Source organism: Pelodiscus sinensis, chromosome 2 (assembly GCF_052426305.1).
Source record: "Pelodiscus sinensis isolate ZL-2025 chromosome 2, ASM5242630v1, whole genome shotgun sequence".
NCBI classification, from domain to species: domain Eukaryota; kingdom Metazoa; phylum Chordata; order Testudines; family Trionychidae; genus Pelodiscus; species Pelodiscus sinensis.
The window spans coordinates 248,824,110-248,837,405 of NC_143053.1; the positions used below are offsets into that span (position 1 = coordinate 248,824,110).

General features: G+C 42.2%; 1 protein-coding gene across 1 annotated transcript in view; it reads right to left on the reverse strand.

Annotated features, from left to right (window-relative positions):
* The window catches only part of LOC102452890 (sodium channel protein type 5 subunit alpha-like), a 341,521-nt gene that overhangs the window by 252,139 nt on the left and 76,086 nt on the right, over positions 1–13,296 (reverse strand). Inside the window, exons 5-6 of the mRNA XM_089776791.1 lie at positions 7,965–8,054; positions 3,454–3,582 (exon numbers count right to left, since the gene is read on the reverse strand). Of these exons, the coding sequence (XP_089632917.1) occupies positions 3,454–3,582; positions 7,965–8,054 (219 nt within the window). The remainder of the gene's footprint in view (positions 1–3,453; positions 3,583–7,964; positions 8,055–13,296) is intronic.

A 13,296-nucleotide genomic window follows, 5' to 3' on the forward strand; every position in this document is an offset into this window, starting at 1 on the left:
AAAGGGGGAGAGAGAACAAAAATTGAACGGGGCGGGGAAGCAGCAGAAAAATGTAGCAGAGAACAGGTGAAAAGAAAAGCAAAGGCAGAAATTTCAAGAGTGGAGGGTGGTTGGGGAAGCAAAGAGGAAGAGAGAAAAGAAGGTATTGACAAAATAAACACAGTGTATTCTGTGCTGCAAAATATAGCGTGTGGCAAGATTCCCTATGGAATTGCTCCAGATTATGCTGCTATAATTCCACAGAAATCGATGGCCCAGATTCTCCTGCACACTCAGGTCTGCTTGAAGAAGGATGTGAAAGTGTATCAAGGAGCTGATTGACTGGTTCTGACCTCTCTGAGGTGATCTATATGGGCCTCAGTCTTAAGACAGGCCCATACGCAGGAATTTCTTTAGGGTGGGATGCTTTTTTTGTAAAGGTGGACTAAGGATGTGAAATTGCAGTTTTCTGGATAATTGTGTAGTTGATTGTATCAACTACACAATTAGTCGATAAGGACCACTCTGCAGAGCCGCAGAGCTCTTGCTACATTTAAAATGTGGTGGCGCAGCATTTTGGACCAGCGAGAGCATTTTGGACCAATCCTGTCCACTGCAAACAGGGGCTGGTGCCGGATCAGCCTCTGTTCGTGGTGGCCAGGGCTGGCTCCAGGCAGGCGCTGCTCCGGCATCAGCCCCTGTTCATGGCAGCCAGGGCTGGCCATGGACAGGAGCTGCTGCCAGACCAGCCCCTGAGCATGGCCAGCACGGGCCACCGTGAACAGGGGCTGCTTGGCAGCAGCAGCCCCTGTCTGTGGGGGGAGGGGAGGAACCAGCTCCCCACTGGGACCCCCGCAGACAGGGTCTGCTTCACAGCAGCCTCCCCTATCTCCCGCCCTCTGTGCTGCCTCTCATAGAGGTGCTGGGGGGAACTGGCTTTTAAGCTGGCACCCCCTAGTACCAGCTCCTGTCTCCCCTGCCTTGCTGCCTCTCAAAGAGGTAGCAAGGGGGGTGAAGCAAGTAGTTGATACTGCAGTTGACTACCCAATAAGCTTATGCTTATCAGGTAGTCAACTAGTCGCTAACATCCCTAATGTGGACTGCAATTTTTTAAAATATAATTTTTAAAATGTATCTTTCCTGCTGCTCTTTTCTCCCCAGGGTGATATTTAAATCTTTTTTGAATAAAAACCAGCACAACTGGAACATAAGGGACCATTTTTTTACAAAGGGATTTATTTTTAAATTATTTTCATTTAAATTTAAAATGGTCCCTTATTTTCCAGTTATATTCCAGTTGTGCCTAAAAACCAATTTCAAAAATAAATACTAATTTAAACTAGAATAATATTAACACAAGGAATCAACACAGTTGCGGTGAAATTGCCTGTATACAGCCGTTTCAAAATAAACTGTCAGCGATGGAAAGCTAATACATACATGTCATCATTTTGTCTACTGTCTGCTTTATATTGGCATCCTAACTGGCAGCCATCTTTGCACTGAGAAGAACAACAGTCTGCTAATCGCCCAGTGTCTGTGGGATGCCCAGTAGGGCCAATTATAGCCCAATTATAGCTCAATATCTGGGGTGCCCAAGATATTGATCACAGTCAACCGGTGGATCACGAAGCAGACTGGCAGCCCACTTCCCCGGCCACCCAGGAGGAGTGGGGAAGAAGCAGTCCATGTGGCCAGGCCACGGCTGTGGCAGCCCAACCCAAGCTGTGGAAAGGGGTGGTGGCTGTTCTGTTCCTGACACGGTGGCCCAGCCCCACCCCCAGCCTCATTCCTGGGGTAGGGAAGGGAAATCAGCCCGTCTTTCCCTGGCTGGCCGGAGCATGGGGAGAGAGGCTCAGACAACCTGGGAGAACTTGGGAAACCATGGGGGTGCATTCATCCCCCTCATTCCCCCGTGTACGAACCTGTAATATGAGCCCATGTTTCAGCTGGAAATGGGTGGAATTCATTTCATTCTGACCACTCACATTGCCTACATTGGAGCCAGATGGTGAGATGGGCACAGAGTCAGACATGAGTGACTGCATCAGCTAAGAGCTGCTGTAGACCAGAGACATTCTTGGCTGGGCAGATAGAACAGCTCACCAAGACCCAAAATATACTACCCTTACAGTGCATAGGGCACTCAACCATGGGGTAGGAAGTAGTGAAAGGACCTTGTTCCCAGTATATGCAATACGTTTCTGCTTAGCTTAACAACCACCACAGGAGATTCTACTTAAATCCCCCATAGAAAAAGTATTGGTTATGTTACAAGGGGAGGGAGCAGGAACAAAAAGGGTTTGTGATCTCAATATTCTTTTGGTGACCAAAAGAATTGCCCAAGAGAGTTGCAAAGCCTGAAGCTTTGTTATGCTCTAACTTCCTCTCAATACCATGTCCTCTGTGAGCCAGAGATTCTTGAGCACTTCCACACTCTACATATGCCAAAGCGGTGCAAGGCATCTTTCAGGGAAAAGTTCAGAACTTCTTGTTTCCTTTTCAGTCATCTTACTATTTTGCTGGCTTCTGTTGTGTTATTAGGGGTTGGAGTGAGGTGTTTTTTTTTAACAGAATATTTACTTTAGTAACTACTAATTAAAATGTGTTATTTATTATTAACAGTCCCTGTTAGACATACAAATTACTATTTTCTGTCTCCAACAAAGAAACAGTTACAACTGAAACATGAGAGCTACTTTTGTGGTCTGTGTGAGGGATGGAAGAATTACAAAGCAGAAAGCTTTCCTTTTTTTTGCAGTGCAGTTATCACTAAGATACATTTATAAGCTTCAGAGGGGTAGCCGAGCTCGTCTGTAACTGGAAAAACGTAAAAACCAAACAATAGGTACATAAGAACAATTTGCACTTTCTCTGTCAGCTTTCATGTAGCATGAACACTCTATTTCCCTCCCTTTTTTCCCTTCTTTTTCCTTCTTTCTTCCCCTTATTCCCTATTTATTTAGAACTGGACCTTTAATAACTCCATTCATCTGAAGAAGTAGGTGGTACCCATGAAAGCTCAAGATACCATCTACATGTTTTGTTAGTCTTTAAGGTGCTGCAAGATTACACATTGTTTTTTAAGTTTTTCCAGATGTATTTATGTATTTTATCACTTGCATTCACATAACATTGTCCATCTATGGATCTAACAGCACCTACAAACATGAATGCTCATAAAACCATGTAAGTAGGCAGATATTATTATAACCATTTTACAGATAGATAAACTGAGGCACAGAGAGGTTAAATAACTTGCCCAAGATCACCCAGCAAGCTGCCCAAATCTGTACTGGAATCTAGGAATCCAGGCTCCTACTTCCCTGCTCTAGAACCACTCAGGAATAATTCCACGGTGATCTGCTGTAGCTGAATTATTGCGCTAGAACATTGGTGATTTTCTAAGAATAGGTGAAAAATAGTTACACTGCATATCACACTCTTGAAAGAGAACAATGGAGTGCTACTTACGCCATAACAATGACGCTGAAATCCAGCCAGTTCCATGGATCTCGAAGGAAGGTGAATTCTGTCATACAAAATCCTCTTGCCAATATTTTTATCAATGACTCAAAAGTGTAAATGCCAGTAAAAGTGTACCTGAGGAATAAAGTGTCCAAGAAAAATCAAGACCATTAGCAGTTAGTGGAGAAGGAGTTGAGGCACACGCAGCTTATTCACTCTGGGCCCAGACCGACTCAGATGAGAAATTTGTACTCATTACAACAGGATTACTCATGTGGCATCAGGCCCTTTGTGAACAGCTTCATGTGTGGACCAGATGACCATGTGAGAAATGGGGAAGCATATATGACAGCCTTATAATGAATGCAGGCTTCATTGCAGTGTATCCAGATGAATTTGCAGTCACTGTGTCAGGCATGAAAACTATCTAGAAATGTTACATTACTGGACTCTGAAGCACGCCTGCCACAGTCAATGGGAAAGGAATGGGTTATGCAGCATTCTTTGTTATTTCTTGTATTTAAGTGAAAGGTTCTATTCATACCTCTCATCTCTTTCTACCCAGGCCACATCAATGCTCAATAGATTAAATAATGGGTTGGTTCTTCCTTATTCATTAAAAAGAAATAGATTTCCAACAGCAAAGTTCCTGGCATTTCACTGTCTGTGGTACGTAATATCAGCCAGGAGCATTAAATAGCAGTGTAATGCCTTAATTGAAAATATGGATTACATATAATGATTTGGACCTGCCTGAATTTAAAAAGGGGGAAGCCATGTGTTTTCATTTACTAAAGTAAGATTTGCATTACCAATGGCTTCTTCACTGTGAATGACAAAACAGAGAGAACTAGCCTATGAGTTCTCCTTTGCAATAAACCTATTTGGAACAAAACTGAGCACATTTGGTATGGATGGTAGCCGTGGACTCACGCTATAAGATTCAGAGCTGGGGCCTCTTTCACCCCGTAAAGTTTATGAGTGAAACCCAGCCTCAGACTTCAATGGAGCCAAGGTTTTACCCGACGATTAGACAGATCTGGAGGATTTCCCCTCAGGACCATTTCTAATCAAGAACAGAAATTATATAGATCCAGAACTTCAAAAAGAAATGGATTTTTAATAACCTCAGTAGAAAATTTGTAAGTGCTTTAGGGCAGGGGCCATCTCTTTGCTTTGTGTTTATGCAGAGTCTCAACTCAATTGACTTCTGAACCTCTTTCTGTAGCTTTTCCCATCAATCTTGATTTGTTAGTTTGTTTGTCCACATAGTTACAAAGACTGTCCTTTACATGATCCAACCAGCTGAGACTAGACAGCCTCATTTTTCCATTTGTAAGTGCTTACTTTGGGCATCTCTCTAACAGACACATGCCTTATAATAATAATAATAAGAAGAAATCATAATAATTAATAATAGCCTTTAAACACATCACCAACTGTTCTCTGTATCACATACCTCCATTAGCCTCTTATTTTTAACTCCTCTGATGAAGTGATGATACATTTGATAATGAGGCAGAATTCTCATTCTTATTTTTGTAGGCCTGCCTCCATATACAAGAAAGCCTCACAAGTCATAGGCTACCACATTTTTGGGCCTCCTCACTGGAAATAGCAGTTGGTGTGCAATTCTCATCTCCCAGATTACTGATACTGTCTGGTCATGTCAGGTTCTAGCCTTTGTCACTAAATACATGCCTGGAATTTTACTGCCCACTCACACCTGGGTGTATAGCACCTGATCCCAAAACCACTAAGTCAGGAATCATGACTTGACTAACGGGTGCTAGACTCTGGCTTTTGGGGTGAAATCCTGGTTCTATTAAAGTCAATGGGAGCATTCCCAGTGACTTCAAGATGGCCAAGATTTGACCTCTTTGGCTATAATCTAGAGAATGGTATGAATACGCAAATGCCATAGTTTGGCTTGAGATTTTGCAAGAATACGTAGTGTAGCAAATAAGGGCCAGACTGTGCACTAAGAGGAAGGCAGGATGCAAAGTCTCCTTGTCTTGGTGCCCTTTGTTCTTCAGCTGAGCACAAATAAAGAAAGACCCTCTCAAGGGCCCTGTAAGTGTTAGCCACTAAAGAGTCAGTGGCCCTGCCCTGCCTCCACACCAGCCAGTGGGAATCAAACATCACTAATAGGAGGCTACCGCACCTGCTAGCTAGAAGTTGTTTCTGTTTTGATTCAATGACTCTCGGTACCTCCCCGGCCCCCACAGAGATTGCTCCAGTACCCCCACCATCTTATGGTGTGAGCTAGCAGTCCCACTGTATCTGTGAGCCTCCCTGCAGTCTTGGAAGAGGAATGCTCCCCGAGCTCTCACTAGGGCAGCATGTCCTTTACTTAGATCTTCCTGGCTTCTAGATCTGGTGCTGCTTCAGGAATCCAAAATACAGGCTGTGCAATTGACAGGGGCTCTTTAAGCTTATTTTTCATTAATAAATGTGAAAACATGTACAAAATTTTTTTAAAAATCGCGTTGCTGAACATACGCTTCTTAAAATGACACTTTGTTCAACCTGCTAGACAGTTTAATTGATTTCACAGTCATCTCCTAAGTCTGAATGGATGTGGAGGAGGTCCTTCAGCAATTGAAGGGTTTCTATAACAACAGAAGCCACAATGATAACTGATCTTTTGGGGCCAAGTTACATTTTTAAAAAAGAAATGGATTTAAGTGTTTATTCCACTTCTTTTTAAGTGATGCTTTATAATATATGTATAGAGCACTGCTCTCTTTATTGTAGGGTTCTGCATCCTTACTGAGGCATGATGCAAAAGAGATTTATTTTCATTTCTCTAAATGTATTATTGGTCTAATTTTACAAATAATTATTGAATTAAAATTCACTGGATCATTCCGGTCTTCAAAATGAGCTACCATTGAGTTTGGGCTTTGAATTTGAGGAGGAAAGACTGAGAGGTATTTTTTTTAATGAAAAGGGAAGGATTCATTCCATGCTGCGTGATCAATGAATGCTTCTATTCTGACTATGATTTGTTGTACAGCCTATTTGGTGTACTGGAGACACTATTACCATTTTACTCACTGAAAGAAATGTCTAGCACATTAATTTTTCCCTCTAAAATATTCAACTTTCAAAGTACAGACCTGTAGACTGACTCATGCATACATCAAAAGCTTCGGAGGGGTAGCTGAGTTAGTCTGTAACAGGAAGAACTTAAAAAACAACAAATAGTCTAGTAGCACCTTAAAGACTAACAGAACATGTTGATGGTATCATGAGCTTTTGTGGGCAAAACCCACTTCTTCAGATGACGGTCATCTGAAGAGGTGGGTTTTGCCCACGAAAACTCATGATACCATCGACATGTTCTGTTAGTCTTTAAGGTGCTACTAGACTATTTGTTGTTTTTTAAGTTTTTCATGCATACATGTTATGTCCATACTTTAGTCAAATACAAGATAGGTACTGTACTTTGTAACAATTTCCAACAGGAAAAAGACAACACTGGGGGAAAGAGGTCTGGAAGAAAGCCACTGACATAGCTGTAGGATAGTATACTCATACTGAAATACATGATGCATCCTGATATTAGGATGTTATGATGATCAAATCAGCTGTTAGGTTCAGAGTTGGCTTAAAGTTAGTAATTTCTGGAAGCAATTTTTTATCCAGAAGATGTGCCTTCCATGATCTTAGAAGCCCTAAAGAAGAGAAGGATACTTTGCTGTCTCTCCCTGAGGCCCTAACTGACCAGCCTCCAGGGTAGAGAACAGCAGATGGCTGTGTTTATCATATATCTGACAAAAATAAAAAGTCCCTGCTGATTGGTTCAATGAGCCAAAGTAATTGTTTAATGCACTGTATGTTGATTAGCTCGCATATAAATTTCCATAAGGAACATTTTGAAATAACTTGTAGAAATGCAAACTTATCGCACTTAATTTTAAAGCCAGCTTAAAAAAAAAAAAGGGAAACTGTCAGTTAAAGCTTGGAGGGTTTTCTGCACTTTGACCGTCTGAAATACAGAAAAACCCACAGAAAATTTCAAAGTTTTGGTGGTTGCTCATAAAATATATCTACAATTTTTTGTATGTACCACAGCCGTTTTCATCATGGGTCTGACCCGAAGTTCAGTGACATCGATATCAACAGGCTTTGGATTGTGCCTTTAGGTTTGAGCTAAGTATGTTCTATAAATACTGTATGCAGTTTATTAATCTCTTAAATGGAAACTCAGGAAGGTAGGCCAATTTCAAATGGAGCTCTCATCATACCATGATTCCATCCAAATGTAGCATAGCAGGTGCATTCAGCAGAAAGTATGAGCTTGGTAGACTGAAAATTGTTAACTTACTTTCTAAGGCAGTTTTCAGAGACGAGAAACACCTGGCAAAACATTTTGTCAGGACAAATATTGCACAGAAGTCAATATTAATGGAAGGAAATTGGATAACATCAAACAAAATGAGAAAGCAACAACAAAAGAGAGTATAAAAGAGCTAAAGACAGGGCATATACAGATCAGCAGAGATACTTACTCAACATATTTATTCCATGACTGAACCTCCGATTGTGCCATGAACACACAATTGGTTAAAATAGTGCACATGATAAATATACTGAACAATGTAAACACGAGTTAAGGAAAAAAAGGAACTGGGTAAAAAGACCTCATAAAAGGTCCTTAATTTTTTCAAGCACTGTGCATATTTGAGCTGATGAGTCATTCATATTGTATAGCATGCTTACACATCAACACACAGAAGTTGTGTGCAATTATAAATGAAGACATTCTTGAACCTCTAATTATAGTACAATCTGTGGGCACTACCCTTTTTAAAATCACCTGCATCTTCTATGCATCTTTTTTTTTTACAGTAAAATGGCGGCATTTACTGTGCGGCATTCAGTGAATAAAACATTCAAAACATATAATCATGGGAAGGCTTGGATTTTGTGACAGTGTGCTGAAGTGTGAACGTTTCTGAGTATGAGAGGAGCAGTTATGCATTTTAAACTACAAAAGGGAAACCATTCATCTGCTAATTCTGTTTTAGTACTTTATGTTGTACCAGGAAACAAAGAATAAAATATCAGTATATATACCGATAATAATACAGAGGGTGAGACTGTGTAAAAAAAACTGTCTGAAAATCATGTATTCATCTTCAATTTCTTTATACTCTCCCTCAAAGCTGCTGCTTTCCTGCTCTTAGAATTGGGTCATCTGAACATTCTTGGGAACGGGGCATGCTCTAGTCTAGATCATGTCTTTTCATTCACTCTATTAGGCTTTGAATCATGTTGTGGGTATGGAAGGATACCAAAGGCTAGTAGCTCCAGTACCAGAATTTTGCACATGTAGAAGCCCAATTTGCAAATATTGTGCCTCAGTTAGGACACCAAGATATCCCTTAGGAAACTAGGCTATTTGGACTAAATATGCATTCTACTCCTCTAAATAGCAAATTGAGATCCCATTAATGTAACTGGACATCCTAAATTGGTTCCCAAGTTTGAAAACTGAGTTTCCTGAATCACTTCCTTTAAAACAAAAGCTGCACACTGTAAAAATTACCAACTGCAATGGGACTCTCATTTGTTAATATTAATTCACATTTTACTGATATCATCTTTAATGAGAAGCACAGAAGGCCTAGGAAAATGACCTGGCATATGGTCAAAATGACTTGAGATACATGCAAGAGAGAGAAAGGAGAACCTGAATGAGAATTTCTGTTGTTAATTCAGAAAATATGCACATCTTTTCCACTTCCCTCCCTTATCATAGTTCTGTGATCATTTTCTGTTACAGAATAGCAATCTCACATGAGTTCTGAGGGTATGTCTGAAATGTCTGCATCTAAGTCACATGAAAATCATCTTTTTATGAAACTACAATCTGTGCTGAATTCAGCATGGAATGTTTTCTGATCTACAACGTACACAACAGCATATAGTTAAATAGATAGTAACTGCTCCATGTATTCCCATGTGCAAACTTAGAAACCAGTAATTGAACTCAGAGGGAATACTCACCCAAACACATTTTCCACTGCAGAGGCCTATGCCTCTTAGTGAGTGACTGAAAGAGCATGTTTGGGAGTCAGCCTAATTTGCTTAACTCAGGCTTAGATTGGAGAGTAACAGTTTTATCTCTTCCATATTTTCAGGTACAAAAAGACTGTGCTGCATCTAGAAAATTGGGGATTACTTTTCAAATACAGTGAAAATTCTATGAAAAAAATGGGGAGGAAGTGATTTTAACACTTTTTCAAACTAGCAAAAGCCTCATTTAAGCTTAAGTAAGGAAAACCTTTCAGTTTAAAGATTTATAATCACCCTGTCTCAGTCCCCGAATTCATCTTATATATCCATGTAGTCTTATAAAGCGGTAAGAAACTGAATCTAGTAACATTCCTGTGATGTCTTTATTAGAGGTAAAAGAAACTAATCTTCTTGGTTTGAAACTAGCTGGAGTAGTCAAGAGGGCATTAAATTAACACCACAGGGGAAGGTGCTAAGGCGACAATTCTGGTGCAAAATAAATCTCAGTATGCCACAAACAAATTGAGCCAATGTGATGAAGAACATGAAAAGATTTTTTTCAGTTGTTTATGTACCAGTACTAGAAGTGTGGAGTAATAAGTAAGAGGAGCTGTGTAATTAGGATGAACGAAACCTGATGAGATGATTGGAATGCTAATAAGTCCCAGTTATAACCTGCTAAGGAAAGATGCAAAAGGTAAAAATAGGACTTGCCACTATATTAAAGACACCGTCCCCTGTTTTAGACTTACTGAGAGCTCAGAAGAGCAGAATCTTGACTGCACCTGCATCAACGGGCTAACTAAGAAAGCCCAGAAAGGACAATGCTGGATTTCCCATTCATACTAGTCCCCACTATTCCTTGGCAAGTTAGAGCTACTGAGGTTAACAGGTGGCAGGTTAAAACAAACAAAAGGAAGTATTTCTTCACACAATGCACAGTCAACCTGTGGAACTCCTGGCCAGAAGATGTAGTGCAGTTCAGGACTCTAACAAGGTTCAAAACAGAGCTAGATACATTGATGGAGGATAGGTCCATCAATGGTTATGAACCACGCCAGGCAGGGATTGTGTCTCTAGCCTCTGTTTGTCAGAAGGTGGGGTGGGAGACAGGATGGATCACTTGATGATTATCTGGTTCTGTTCTTTCCTTCTGGGGCATCTGACATTGGCCACTGTTGAGAGACTGGTGACTGGGTTAAATGGACCTTTGGTCTGACTCAGTCCGGCCATTCTTATGTTCAAACAAAACTCCCAGGCCAACCTTCTCAGTCCTTGAACTTTGGATCTGAACTCAAATTTTACCACTCACTTCTGCCCCCAAACTCACACCAATCTCTCTTTTCATATATCAATCTGAAATCACCTGCAGAAACTACGAAAGGTAAGTGCCAACCACCAAGAACGGGAGCCAAGGCCACTGCAGGTTACTGTTGAAGTAGTGAGATTCCCTACCCCAGGTGCCAGAACAGCTCCACACAGGCCAGGGCAAGGGCCTAACAATTCAAGCAACTCACTGAACTGAAAGGAAGGGATAATTATTGAAAGGAGATAGCAGATCTGAAGAGTAAGAGTGGCTCAGAAGCTATGACAATCAGGAAATTGTCTGAAATATTAGGATTATTATTCACCACAGGATGGCACACAATGGATATTAGGGGATATGGTAAAAAGATTCGGAGAGGTAGCCATGCTAGTCTCTGACCTTAAAAAACGTAGTCCTGTAGCACCTCAGGGTATGTCTACACTACCCCACTAGTTCGAACTAGCGGGGTAATGTATGCATACCGAACTTGCTAATGAAGCCCGGGATTTGATTTCCCGGGCTTCATTAGCATAAAGCCGGCGCCGCCATTTTTAAAAGCAGGCTAGTGCGAACCCTGTGCCGCGCGTCTACACGCGGCATGGGCTAGATAGTTCGAACTAGCTAGCCATTCCGAACTATCTGTACACCTCGTTCCACTTCATTAGCAAGTTCGGTATGCATACATTACCCCGCTAGTTCGAACTAGCGGGGTAGTGTAGACATACCCTCAGAGACTAACAAAATGTATAGAGAGAATCACAAGCTTTTTTTAAATAACACGATATGGTTTGTGTTGACCCCCATTCCAACTTCCCCAAAGGGTCAAAGTTCTACCAAGCATGAGAGTTTCACTGACTTCATACTACAGTAAACTTCTGATAATGCCTTTAGGACCCAGGGGGTGCCAGATTATCAGATATGCCAGACTATCAGAAGGGGGGGGGCTATGAGGGGTCTGGGATGGAGTGGGGGGGATGCCACCATAGACCCCTCATAGACTCCCCTTCCGATAGTCCGGCTCTGCCCCAGGCGTCCCTGATTCAGCCGCTGCTGGTCAGTTTCAGCAGCGGCTGAATCGGGGACGCCTGCAGTGGAGCAGCTGAAGTGCTGCTGGGTTGGTCCCGTAGCGCTGCCCCTCGGCGCTGCGAGACCAACCCGGCAGCACCCCAGCTGCTCTTGGGGACGCCTGGGACAGAGCAGCTGGGGTGCTGCCAGGTTGGTCCCGCAGCGCCGAGGGGCAGCGCTACGGGACCAACCTGGCAGCACCCCAGCTGCTCTGCCACAGGAGTCCCCAAAAGCAGCTGGAGTGCTGCTGGGTTGGTCCCGCAGCCCCGAGGGGCAGCACTACGGGACCAACCCGGCAGCACCCCAGCTGCTCTGCCCCCGGCTTCCCGATTCAGCTGCTGGTCAGTTTTAGCAGCTGCTGAATCGGGAAAGCCGGGCGCAGAGCAGCTCCAATTGTCCGGCTGCCCGGAGCACTTCCGGGTTCCCGATGGTGCCGGACTATCAGGAGTGCCGGAGCATTGGATGCTGGACCAATGGAGTTTTACTGTAGTAAAATAGAAACCCAAAATAATAATCCAAGTGCTTAGTGTTTTTAGGAACTGAATGTATTGTCCCTCTTTGAATGTCCCTCTTTCCACTAATCCATTTTCCCTTGGGACATACTGTAATGTTCCAAACTGCTAAACAAGTTCAAAAAGCCTTATATATTTGCCACAGATGCATTTCCTGTCCCATTACTTTAATGTAGAATTTCCTCATAAAAATCCAGCTGCCCTGGATGAGAAAGAACAAGATTAGGTCTTGAGTAGTGAAAGAGAAAAGAGTCTACATTGTTGAGCAATAATCTCCAACATTACTGACCTCCAGCAAGAGTAGTGTCAGGAGGCTGGTACGATCTGGGAGAAAGATGGCAAAAGCAAGAAAAGTGACGAGGTGCTCCATCTCTGTAGATCTCCCCTGCCTGTCCTTATGGGAGAAATGCACCAACTCAGTATCTTCTTTCGTGACGGGAGCTGGGACTTCATTTATCAGCTAGAAGCAGAAATAACCCTTTCAACTCCTTAAACACATTAGATATGACTTTGGTCTCATTTAGGAGGAGACACAAATCTGGCCTCATTCAAGATATGATCTATCCTTGGTGGCACTAGGCTGGAAGTGGAAGCTGGTCTTTCCTTCCCAATGCCACTCTTGGAGGAGGAGGAGGAGGAGGAGGAAGAGAAGAAAGCAGCTCCATCTTCTTGCAGACTAATCCTGGAATGGGAAGGAGGGCCCTCAGAGTAGGTCCACCTCACCCCAAAGACCACTTGTTCCTCCATATAGCATCTATTCCCACTTTTTGAGAATGTGTATAAGCCTGATGTTCTCAAGAATGTGGCTGCACCAAATAATGTATTTGAATCCAAATGCATTAAAATGGGCGAAAAGATACAAAAACATGCTTGACACATTAATAATGCAAAATATTTCAATTAAAGTGTTATCACATCTTACAGATTTTTTTCCCTAGC